Below are 13,523 nucleotides of genomic sequence, written 5' to 3' on the forward strand. Positions count from 1 at the left end.
CTGTACATGTTATCAATCTGCCAGAAGTTGCATGTTACTTAAAAATGTTCATACATTTCACAGTTTTTTCTTTGATGCCTTCTTGGAACAGATAAAGATACCCTATCTCATATCAGGCAGATCTTCACCAGTCCACAGCTGGACTTGAATCCTCAGTTTAACCCAAAGATCAAAGAATACTATGTGGAAGTCCCGTTTGACACTGTGACAGTGAAGATAGGAGCAGAACCTTCTAACTGTCAATGCCAAGTACACCTTGACGAGAAGAGAGGACCAAGGTATGAGCGATAAAATATGCGTCAAAACAAAAAGTGTCTTTAACTTTGGAAATATGTCTTGATATTACACAACTGTACTGTGTTTCCAAAAGCAAAGAATACCTATAAATTATGAAAGTCAGAGGGAGTTCAACACTTAGAAATTTGTATTTAGTTTTCAGTGTCCTGCAGGTAATGGTAATGTCCTCAAGCCAGAATTGACCCTGGCTTCATGGTGTGCACAGCTGCTATCATCTCCCCCAGCTTCTCCATTCACTGGTAACATCAAAGCTGGATAGGAACCTACTGTCATTATACTGCATATGGTAGACAGCAAAGAATTTGAGCTTTGATATGCAGGCCCTGATTTTGCACTGTGGCCTGGGCTACTGCCCCACTGGGCTTGGTCCCTCAGCCAGCTGTCTGCTTACATGGGTCAGAGTAGAACAGCTGGGATCAAAAGAAGAAATAAATTCAACTTTACTCAATCAGAATGATCCACTTTCATCAGATTTTTTTTAAGGGATTGTTGTAGAATCATAGAATCATTTAGGTTGTAAAAGACCCTTAATATCATTGAGCCCAACTGTTAACATAGCACTGCTGAGTCCACCAATAAGTCATGTGTCTAAGCATCATGTCTACACATCTTTTAAATACTTCCAGGGATGGTGACTCAACCACTTGCCTGGGCAGCCTCTTCCAATGCTTGACAACCCTGCTGGTGAAGATTTTTTTCCTAGTATCCAATCTAAACCTCTTCTGGCACAATTTCAGGTTCTTTCCTCTTGCCCTGTCTCTTGTTACTTGGGAGAAGAGACCGACATCCACCTTGCTACAACCTCCTTTCAGGTGGTTACAGAGAGTGATAAGGTCTCCTCAAAATCTCTTTTTTTTCCAGGTTAAATAACCCCATCTCCCCCTCAGCTGCTCCTCATAAGATCTGTGCTCCAGATCCTTTACCAGCTTTGTTGCCTGTTTCAGGACATGCTCCAGCACCTCAATGTCCTTCTTGTAGTGAGGGGCCCAAAACTGAACACAGCACTTGAGGTGTGGCCTCACCAGTAATGAGTACAGGTGACAATCCATTCCCTAGTACTGCTGGCCACACTATTTCTGATACAAGCCAGGATGTCATTGACCTTCTTGGCCACCTGGATACACTGCTGGTTCATGTTCAGGCAGCTGTCAACAAACACTCCCAGATCCTTTTCTGCCAGGCAGCTTTCCAGCCACTCTGCCCCAAGCCTGTAGTGTTGCATGGGGTTGTTGTGGCCCAAGTGTGAGACTTGGCACTTGTCCTTGTTGAACCTCATGCAGTTGGCTTTGGCCCATTGCTCCAGCCTGTTCAAGTCCCTCTGAGAGCCTTTCTGTCCTCAAGCAGATCTACAGCCACACCCAACTTGATGTCATCTGCAAACTTACTGAGGGTTCACTCAATCTCTTTGTCCAAATCATTGATAAAAATATTAAACAGAACAGGCCCCAGCACTGACCCCTGGGGAAAACCACTGGTGACTGGCCACAAACTGGATTTAACTCCATTCACTACAACTCTCTGGGCTCAGCCATCCAAACAGTTTTTTACCTAGTGAAGAGAACACTCATCCAAGCTGTGGGCAGCCAGTTTGTCCTGTGTGAAACTGCAGCAAAGACTTTCTTAAAGTCCAGGTAGACAACATCCACAGCCTTTCCCTCATCCACTCATTAGACCATCTTTGCATCAGCCAGAGTCCCAGCTTATTGGATCTTTTAGAGGAGTATAAAGCTGGAAGAGGAGAGAGCAAAGTCATCACTGAACATCAGGTTTGAGCACTGACATACCGTCATTCATGATGTTTAATTACAACTATGGTCTCTGGCACAATTTTGCCTTTCCCAACCAACTCTTTCACAGACAACAGCATGTGCCAGGGACAATCCCAGTAGGCATTTTGAACGTGACCTGGTTTTGGATGTTGGGAGGGACAAAAACTATTTGTTTTTCTGGATCAGGTGCTTCAGATCCAGAGAGCTGGCCTATTCACATACTATCTTTGAGAGGTTAAAAAAGGAGAGCAAGGGCAATGATTTACTTATAAAGAAATATCCTTAACCATTACAGAGCTAGCTTTGCTTCTTGACATAAAGCACCTGTGCAGCACACCATTCATTGATTGACTGTGAAGCAGATGCTTTGACCTAGAATGTCTGCTAATAACCAGACATTCTGTACAGTTGTTAATGATCTAATGCCTAGCATGCTTCATGTATTTTCAATAAGAAATAAGTCTTGATTTATCATTTCAAAAGAAGTTCACAAAAAATTATTCCACACAGCTTTTTAGTGTTTTAACTACCTTGGCAGTCAGTACAGATACGCCCCAAAAACTTCAGAGATTTCTTCCATGTAAAAGGAAAGCAGAGTAGCCATATGTCCTTTACACAGAAAAGTAAAAGCCCTGGATGTGCAGGTTCTGCGTCTTTCCACATTTCTCATTTCCCTGCGAAGGGACGAACACAGTCTTTTCTCTCATCTGTCACTCTGAGCAGTGGGACTGCAGTCTGGGACTCTGTTAAACTTGACTGGTGGACAATTTAATTGGCTAACTGACTCCTCTGATCTTGATCTTGTTTGTCTACTTACTGGCTTCACCATGAACTTGGATCTACCATTATCCATTGTGGCTTCATTCACAGATTTCATGTCAGAATCATTGCCACTGCTGCTGAAGCTGTTTTCACCAAGTTCTGGTGTCAATATTTTGTCTTCCTGAAGGAACTGTAAATGGTTAAAAATCTTATTTTATGCTTTCATTTAAAATCATGTGCATTTTGTAGGAGAAAAAAATGTTAGAAATATAAGCCTCAAAGTAAAGTTTAGTTTCAGTATAAATCTTTGTTTCTCTAGCATTTTCTTTGTTTCTTCAGCATTTATTTTACTTCTTTCCTGATTTGCTTTGCAGCATTGCTAACTACCCCCTTGGCCTTGGATTGAATAAAGTCATCATTCTGGTAACAGATGATTTACAGCCCAGCCCTCAGGTTGTGAGCAGCTACAAAATCACAATTTATCGAGAAGACCGCCCTAGTCTGCCTTTGTTTGATGACTACATGATGTGTGGTTTTGTTCAGGTATCTTCTCTATATTCTTTTGATAGACAAATGAGTAGTGAATTTAACTGGTTTCTGTTCATCCAGAGGCATAAATTAGGCCAAAGCTGGTATAGAGTCAGTTTTGGTGAGATTAGAATCTGAGTCCTAAATGCTATAGTTGTATGAAATACAGCATTTACACAACATTTCGGATGTAAAAAGTAAGTCCAGGATAAGTACCTGTTACAGTTACCATGAGAGAGACAGCTTAATTAAACCTCAGTGTGTCAGCCAAAACCTTAACCATCAGAGAGCTCCTGTTTGCTTGTGAGAAAATAATCCCTCTGTACCATGCAGTGGGCAGACTGCAGTTTTCATAACTATGACATCAGAAATCCTTTTGCCAGGACAGATATTTATGACGACAGTGTGTTTGTCAGTGCTCAAGGTAAATGCTGCTGTTTACTTATGAATGAAAAGGCCTAGAAATTCAATGGAAAAAAACCCACTAATGATTCCGAAAGATGATTGTTGCTTACATTTAGCTGAGTCTAAGTTTGGGAAAGCAAATTACTCCTAACAAATAACAATCCTTAGGAAGCAGTGGGTCTTCTGATTGAAATAATGAAATAATGAAAGAAAGCAATGGGGAAAATTTTAGTTAATGATACTGTAGTGTTAAAGATATTCTTTGAAAGCTAGAAAACCTGGGACATTGGCTGGAGCAAAGCTATTTGGATTATTAAATTTGAGGACTAAGCATTGGTACTTGATATAACAGGCAAAGATAAGCCAGTCAATTCAAAGAGAGAAGTGGCATTGTAAATTATAATCAAGAGCACTGCTTTTGTCTGTGTGATTTTAGACAGATTTTTTGAGTTCATTCTAAATATTGGAGCAACTAGGAAGAATGTATTTTTTTCATAATTAATTCTGCAACCAGGAAGCAGGATTTTCAAAACCACAGTGTTGAAGCTGTCATGTTCATGTCAGATGAGAAACCAGGGTGGTAAAAGGCAGAGCATTTTATGTAATGGGGCACATCAATGGGGATTTTTTTTCCTTGTGAGGAAATAAGCACTGAGGCTTAAAACAGGAGCCAAAGAGATTATAAATGTTGATAGGAAATTGTATGTTGACAATAATTATCTCAATCTGCAAATCAGAACTGTCAGAGAAAATGTGTGTGGTAGTCATAGCCTACTGACTGCTGATCTGAATACTTGATTATGGCAGTGTCTGGCCCTCTACCTATGTTTTCTCTCTTCTCTTACACTTATCTTACAAGATCAAAAGGTCAAGGACCATCTTCTTACTTTTTGTGCTGGCTCAGTACTAGATCTAGTAGTTGCTACAGTCAAACAAATAAGAATAAAAACATTTAATGCCTAAGATTTCAGTTTGGGTGTACAAAAATTTTCTTGACACCAGAGATGTGAATTAATGTGAAAAAGAGAGGAGCAATAGGTTGAGCTGGAGTTACTAGGAGAAGACAGTGACTAGAAAGATGTGAGGAAATCTCCTCTTGTTGCCCAATTTGGGGCATGTGTCTGACTGTAGGAACAGGAATTCAGCCTCATACACATCCTCCCACATTGTTGTTAATGTTTTATGGTAGCATTTATGAGATTGAGTATGAATCTTTGAAGCACTGTGAAGACAAAAGAGATCTAGAATGATAAAAATTTTTAAATGTTTTAGAAGTTCCTTTTGATTGAGCTTGGTTTTCTGCTCATCTGTGAATAACTGCTCTCTAATTAATATAATTGTTCAGAGCCAGGGAGGACTTTAGGAGTTTAGAGTAAAAATAAGATGAAAAGCATTCTTGTGGTATCTAATGAGGGCTGTGAAGATACAGTATGAGATTCCAAAACATTTTTTTAAGATATGTTAAAGGCAAACTTATCAGAGAGCGCATTTAAAAAACAAACAAAGCCTGGAGCTGAAGATAGAAATGGCATTCTAAACCAGTCAAAAGCCTGCACTGTTTCCCCTTTTACCTATTTGCTAGGACAGAATTCATTGACTTTTGCTTAGAGTGATGTTCTTTATCAATATAAAACTCAAGTCTTGAATAGCATTATTACATTCTGCTTTTCAGACCAGAGAACATTATGCGGTCTTGCAGAGCGAGTTAATACACCCTGATCAACGGCATGAGTGCTTTTTCATTTAGTAACGAGACACCTGTTTTAGGAGCAAAAGGATAAATACAGCGTGAACTGATGGAGTCTCCTTTGGACACTTGACTAGACACAACTGGGATCACACATGGGGAGAGAAAGGTTACTGACAGTGGTGTGGTCTTTCTCACAGAGGGCTTCAGTTAAAATTCTAATCCAGCATCTTTTTTCCTGACTTTCTTTTATGTTTAATCCCATTAGGATATTCAGGTTTCACTGCAATATGATACTATAAGGAAGATTACAATAAAAAGACAGAGTGCAGGATGTTGTTTCCAGTCTTCTAAGAATTCTCATGCACTTGAATAATCCTGGATTAATTTCAAGGCCATTCAGTTAAGGAGTGTGTGGTTCCAAGGCATGCAGTCCCTAAAAAGGGAAAAAATAGCATCCTCTCCACTTTTTGATAGCAGCTATAACTTCCTCATTAAAACCAAATTAGAAGGATATAAACTGTGACATCACCATAGCACCTTCAGCAGCTTCAGTTGTCTTTCATTGTGTGTTCTGCATTCTGACAGTACTGCTTGGACTGCAAAAGGAGAGGTTATTGGTTTGTGCTCTAACTTATTTTTGTGCAAATGTTGACAATGTTCAAATTAAGTGTCCTTGAGAAAAGCAGTACTGTGTCATTATCACCTGTAAAACTGTGATACCAAGATAGGCAGAATACAAAGCAAGCAGCAAAAAACTGAGCTTTTAAGACAGGCATATCAGCATTGCCCTCAAGTGAAAGCTTCCAGACTATGCACACACTGTCATAAAAGACAAAATATTTTATTCATTCTTACACAGCCCATTATCTTCAAAATGCAAACAAATTTATCTGTGCTTCACTTGATACCTATGGATGGTACCTCTTTGATTGTTAAACTTTGCATAGTTGCAGGCATGGAAAGTAGCTTGTGATGTGCTTATGGAAGCTTATTTGACACTGTGAACTTTTGTACCAATAGCGTCTTGCTGCCTTTTTCGGTTTTGGGGGTTGTTTTTGTTTATTTGTTTGTGGGTTTATGTGGGTTTGTTTTGGTAGCTTTGTGTTTTAGTAATATAATTATTTGGTTTTGCTTTTCCATTGAGAGTAATGGATAGCTAATATTATATTTTAAGCCATAGCGTGTGTCATTCTCTTTGTGCATGTGCACAAAATGTGAAAAAGTAATTTTCAGAATCAGTGCAGTGCAGTGGGTTGGTGCTCTGGTTGTCCTACATCTTTCTGAGTTCTGAGAGAACAAACTTCCAGGAAAACAGCTTAAAAACCTTTCCTGATTTTTACAGAACACCTTATTATTAAGAAGTATTATCTTTTATATTTTTATAAACCCCTTTATCTTACTAATATCCTAGAGTCTAGATAGCTTAAGAAGTTCAACAGAGCTGATAATGAGATACTGTTATAGCATTGCTGACTGTGTAACACCGAGTAGCTGCAACACAGCTGGCAACAAGATGCCAGCAATAAGATGTTGAGATCTCTTCCTATCTACTAAATATCCATTGATGAAAAAGAAATTAAGACTTAGGCCTAATATAATAATAACTATATGTGACTTTACTATAGTCTTTGAGAGGTAGAGATGAGAAAACCCTTTGGAAAGGAAGAAGCCTTTTAAAAAATATTTAAAAAATCAAAGTGATTTCAGTTTTTGTCGTGTAAGGTATGAGAATGTTTATTTTTTTTTCAGCTTAAGTGGTACATTAACCAAGGAAAATAACATATTTTTGCATAATTTTAAACTGAGTGCTATTAACAGTCACAATCCCTTTCATAACAGGTAGTAGGAGTAAAAACTGTCAGTTACAGAAACATGAATCAACTCTTTGCCTAGTGCTTTCATGCAAAGATTTCAAAGAACCTTGCAAATATTAAACAGTGCCCATAAAATAAAAGTAGAAAAAGCTTAGGAGAGAAACAAGAAATTGTCCTGTAGCAGGTCAATCTTGAAGCACATGAGTCTCGTATGTATTTCTTGTTAGCTGCGTTAGATACGCTGTGACCTCCGTTACAAACCACCTAAGGACAGCTCTCCTGTCCTTAGGACATCATCAGTGCCACAGGCAGACTCAGGTTTTTCAGTGTTTGTCATAGCAGCATCTAACCTTCTTGGCTGCTCTGAGCTTGAATGTCTTGCTTGAAAATGCACAGAAACTGCATCTCTGGAGCCAAATATTCAGACCAATTATATCAGCAACCAGACTGTATCTTATTTGCAAAGTTAGCTTACTTCCCTTTCAGAGGATAAAAGAATATTCATTATAGAAGCAGTCACGTGTTGCATTCTTTAGTCTTCTCAGATCTAGAGCTAGTGACATATTTTTTTCAGTAGTTTTGAATTTTTGAGAAAACAACAAAAAATACTCCAATCTTAAAAAAAAAAAGATAAACATTTTGAGTCCTCTTTGGGTTTTTTTTTTCTTTTTCTGCTTGGTTGATTGTTTTTTTTTCCATCTGGTTGTGGAATGGATTTGGAAAGATTATGCTTTCTTCAAAATAAGATGTTTTGCTTCAAAGAGATTAAAACTCAAAATTTGTGTTGGCATAAGTGTTAAGTTAGAGATCTTAGCTTTTGTACAGTCCAGAATGCTAACTCTGTTTTCAAGGAGGGAGTAGCTGGGACAAGCAAAAAGCCCATCTATTATTAGATCAGAAAAACTCAAGCCTATACTCTAAATTTTCTTCAGAAACAATGGTGAGAGCATGGTATGACAGTCATTTCTTCCAGGATCAATGCTGACTTCAATATCTCTTTCCCTGCCTGCAGCTACTCATGAACCAGATGAGAAAATGTTTTGTATTTTCTTATACGGACTAGTTTCTAGAACAATATTCCCATTCTGTCTATGTGAACACAAAGGAAGAGGTAGTTGCAGGAGCAGGAATGAGCAGGTGGGCACAGAAGGGTGCAGTGGGGTACAGAAGAGTGTTAATAGGTGCTGCTTGAGGCAACTTTCGCTTTCTTCATGAAAGAATTTCACACCAAGATTGGGTTTAAAGCTCTCAGGAGTGAAGTTATAGCTGTGCAGGAAAAAAAGTGCTGGAAACCTGTGTTTAAATGAGCAGGAGCTTCATGTTCAGAAGTTGTAGGAGTGATTTATGGGTGAAAACACACAAAATACTAGAAGTAGATTTGCATTGTTGCTAATCTATGAAACAAAGTGTAAATTATTTTGAGTTTTGTGTGCCTGCAACCCACTTGCTAGAAAAGACAAAGCAACGTTCACATAACCTTGAGGAGCAGATATGTAGCAAACTGAATACATTGTTAAATTGGAGGCATTTCAGATGAAGGCCACAAAATGAATGGATAGCTTGTACAGAGAGACTGCCATAAAAAGAAAGATGAGGGCTTCTATCTTCAACTGCTATATGTCAACATAGTTCAATTAATTTCAGGGGAGCAATTCCAAATTATACTGATGGAGTACCTGTCCTGACAGAAACATATGGCTAAATTATCTTCCATTATACATGCCAGGCAATATTGGCGAGTTAATTCATTTGAAGAAAATTGCTTAAATTGTTAGTAATTTTCCTAAATATTCATAGTTAAACAATACATAATCACTATTCACTGTGAGATTAAAATGAATGAGCACTCAAATCTAACAACACAACTTGGTGCTTCCAAAAAACACATTTATGAAGATACAGAAAGTAGATGTGTATAAATAACAAATGCACGGAGGTAATTTGCAGGTAGAGGGTTAATTTCTGTGTGTATCCTGGTTCAAAGTGTTTCATAGAGTCAGCATATTCTGGCTTTGTCAACATCCAGAACATTGGGGAGAAAAGGCTTTCCACATTGTCTTAATTATGGGAAAGACTTTTGTGATGATTTAGAGCATTGCTTTGTAGATGAGTCAGAGGAACTATTAACCATTGTGATGGATCTTCCTTATATTTATGCTGTTCAGTGCTGGACTCATTTTAGACCTCAGTGCCAGAGATGTGGCTGCTAGACTGGTATCTTGATCAGTGAACAATATCTAGTGCTTTAAGAAAAGGTATTAAAAGCTCAACAGAGCATAGATCTGTCCTCTGGAGGAATTAATGTAGTCCTCTGGGTTTTCTCTAGAAATCAAACACTACTTTCACCTACATAGTTGAACTTCATACATAGGCTGCACTATAGTAATCAGGGGTTCCTATAATCGCTGCTCACTGTTGGACGTCTACTAGGCTCTCAACAGGCCACGGAGAGAAAATGGGCACAACTAGGGTATTAGGTGGGAAGAACCAGCAAAATAGTGTGTTTGACTGTGCTTGTACTTTGGCATCTCTTTCTCTAAACATGGAATGAAAATTTATCTTTATAGTTTCATTCTGTATCTCCAGTAGACTGTGCCTGACTAGGACTATCATCCCATCCAGCATTTTGGGGATGCACACATTACAGACCCCAAACTTTGAGGCTTAAGTCCAAGTTAGCTGCAGCTGCCTGGAGAAAAGCATACAATCTTGCCATTTACTGCATTTTACTTACACTCTTGATTTTATGTTAGTTCTGCTTAGTCTTCTCAATATATCTACGTTTCCTGTTTAACATGTGATGCAAGATTAATACCAGATACTCTTCAGGAAGTATGTCCAGAAGTATCAGAGAGATTGAAGAGAGCGGATGTTTCCATATAGCAGCTATATTTGTCATTATTACAATGGTAATATGGTGTGTTACACCGATCACTGACAGATAACATGCCCCAGTACTCTGAGAGAATCCATGTGAATGCTGATCAACGATTCAACAATTTTAAGCCAATAATGACTGAGAGGACACAACTACTTGTTTTAATGACTATTAGCTAGCGGAAGTATGAGGTTGCTATAATAATTAGCCCCTGAAGAGACAGAATTTTTTAAGCAGCTTCCAGCCTTCATTTTTGCTATGCTCCATTTCCTTGGGCAGTACTCTTGTAGTTAAGAACTTCTTAAATCAGGAATGATACCACTCTTCAGCACCACTGTATTTATTGACACCGGCCAGTGTTATTTGTAGCACCTTCTGCCTCAGTGATGGAAGATTTAGTATCTCCAGCCTTTTCTTTCTTTCTTCTGTTTGCAATTTAGCACAGTCTTATTAGAAACATCCCACCATCGTGGACACTCAGTTAGGTGTCTCCTGACTTGCATGATTATTTGGTTATTATGCTCCCATAGGAAAATGTCATTTGTATATCATCACATGAGGAATAAAACTATAAAAACCTTCACGACCTGACAGAACAGTTCAATTCTTTAGTGTGTTCACGCTGTTCTCTCCCTTCATACAATTACAGACATTATCCCATGGCTGTGCATGACTCATTAAAGATACAGAAGATGAAGATCTGCCTGAGAACTAGCCAACCAGAAACTCATAATTGCATGACTAAAAATGTTAGGGAGTCAATTTATGGCGTATATGATTGCTACTGGTGAAAAAGATCCCAGTGGTGCCATTGGGGTGTATGACTGTACATTTCAGCCTGACAGATGCCTTTCGGTACCTGGTCCCTAGGGTGCTGCAAGATGGGGAGATGCTGAGACAGATACAGTGCTATGAATACAGATTCCGTAGATACAGTGCCCATTGAGCCCATGCTAGTAGAGACTGGACTAGACCCAGGTTTTTCTGAGTCCTTGCCTTTAACCAGAGAATCAAAATGTCTTTTTAATAGCAGTGAACCTTTGTGGGTGGCTGTGAAAGGAGACAGACAACAGTAAATGCTGGGAAGGCAATTCATCTCCTAGGAGAACACTGTTCTCTGGAAATGCTTATCAGAAAAGCTGTTTATAAGTAATTCTTGTTAGCTATATTAGCCAAGCAAAACTCTTGGTTTTGTTTGTGCTAAATTATCAGGCAATGATCCCACATATTTAGAATCTATTTTTGCTTACGCGGCTTTTTCACTCATATTTTGGATGATTTTAATGTAATTCCAGTAACACCACTGAAATTGATTATATTTTGCTAGATAACTGGTAGCAGTAATTTTTGCAGAAAACTCCATGTATCACAAACTTTTTTGAGCTTATTCTTGTTTCCTTTCCCTGCCATTCACAGTGATTCCTCCATGCATTTCTGCATTGTGGTCCTGCCTGGGTAGGAGAGGTACAGCTTGATGGATTGATGGTTAGAGTCCTTTAGAGGAGAGGGAGTCACATGCTTGAATTGCCTCAGCCTTCAGCCATCATGGAGGCTGAGTGCTCGGGGCGGGGGGTGGTGGTGGTGGCACAGCCTGGTGGTTACCCCTGCCTACAGGAGGGCATGACTGGAGCCAGACCCTTTGCAGGCTGAGGCAGCTCCCAGCATGTAGCCCTCAGCTGGGTTGCTCTGGAGATACCTCTTAGATACTGTGCTAATAATATCACCTCATGAAGGCACCTGAAACCTCTGGAGAGGAACAGATGATGCACCTGGGGACTCTAAGTCACTGTCTAACAGCTGTTGTTTTTCCTTGATAGCACAGGAAACGTAGCTTAGCTGTCTCAGTCACCATGGTGGGCCAAGCTCCTACTTTCAGGCTTTGCATTGCCTGCATCAGCTGTGCTAAATTAGGCAGTTAGAATGTAGCTCATAATTTTTCTGTGTTTCCAGTTCTAACTCTGCAATATCAGCATTTAAGGATTAACTCCCCAGTAAAGTGTAAAGCCTTGCAAATCTCTGGATGAGCCACATAAGTATGAGGACTATAAAGTATGAGTTAAGCAGTTCTCCTTTATGAGCTCCAGGAAGTGCAATGACACATTTAAGTGTGCAATAATAGAAGAGGATGAGGAGGAAAGAAAGGTCATCCAAAGTCCACATCCACACTAAAAGTTCCATTTAAACCTAAGAAAAAACTATTTTACTGTGAGGGTGACAGAGCAGTGGCATAGGCTGCTCAGAGAGGTTGTGGAGTCTCCTTTCTTGGAAGTCTTCAAGACCTGTCTGGACATGTTCCTGTGCGACCTGATGTAGGTTGACCTGCTTCTGCAGGGGGGTTGGACTAGATGATCTCTAAAAGTCCCTTCCAACCCCTACCATTCTGTGATTCTCTGAAAGTTTCTGAAGCTGAAATATTTATCTTATGTTTTGGGTAAACAGCTGTGTCCCTGTTTGCATTCTGTCGATGTACCTGATTCATAGAGAGAAAGTTCATTGATTAGAAATGACTTGCAATGTAGGACAGCACACAAATTGTTACAACCATGATCAGACTACTAGTTTAAAAGTTGCAGACAAATCAGTACACGTATATGGACAAAGTATTTGCAAAATGTATGTTGTGCATGTATCTTCGTTTTCATAAATGGTCATTGCAGTTTGTACTGGAGCAAAAGTTACAAGGCTAAACTTCAGTAGTTTGTGTGACACACCAGGGCTCTGTGGTGCCACAGTTGGGTTTTTTTTTGGTGAATGGTGGCATTCATTAAATTGCTGATGTGACAGTAGAGTGCTGTGTAGGTACTTGTGCTGGCTGTGAGCAAGCTGGTGCAAATACAAGGAACAAACAAGGTGCCAAGGTGCCACAGCTGCATGGCACCCAGGCCAGTCCAGTTCCATGTTGATGTGGTGTCGTGGTTTGTGGTGCCTTTGTTAGCATGTGGGGTCCAAAAATAAGTCTGCAAAAAAGAAAGTATGCCTACTATCACATCTCCAGAAATAATAGTTGTGCTTTGATCATCTCAATTTTTGATGCTACTGGAAATTCTTTGTGACCTTTTGCCATGAGTGAGCTGGAATATGAAGCAGAAGCTATAGGTTTCTATGAAGATGATGTAAAGACGAAGACTAATGAGTTATAGTAATGACTCCATAACTCTTCATAGTAATTTGTACAGTCTTTTCATGATAATCTAATAATTTTGAATTGGTAACATACAAGCAGAAAGGGTAGTTCTGCCAGTCGCCCATATAGTACAACAGAACAACTGAGTCTGAAGTGATTTGTTGCTACACCGTGTAAAGGCTGTCACCTCTTCCAGCTATATGCTAACAATGTATATTGGAAATTCACATAATTTCCTTTATGTTGGTAAAGAGCA

At 39.3% G+C, this 13,523-nt stretch overlaps 1 protein-coding gene across 2 annotated transcripts in view; it reads left to right on the top strand.

Annotated features, from left to right (window-relative positions):
* The window catches only part of CPED1 (cadherin like and PC-esterase domain containing 1), a 143,052-nt gene that overhangs the window by 72,168 nt on the left and 57,361 nt on the right, over positions 1–13,523 (top strand). For both annotated transcript variants that reach the window (XM_062017855.1, XM_062017846.1), the window contains exons 15-16: positions 92–278; positions 3,203–3,371. In XM_062017855.1, the coding sequence (XP_061873839.1) occupies positions 92–278; positions 3,203–3,371 (356 nt within the window). The remainder of the gene's footprint in view (positions 1–91; positions 279–3,202; positions 3,372–13,523) is intronic.

This window comes from Colius striatus, chromosome 1, assembly GCF_028858725.1.
Source record: "Colius striatus isolate bColStr4 chromosome 1, bColStr4.1.hap1, whole genome shotgun sequence".
Taxonomy (NCBI): Eukaryota; Metazoa; Chordata; class Aves; order Coliiformes; family Coliidae; genus Colius; species Colius striatus.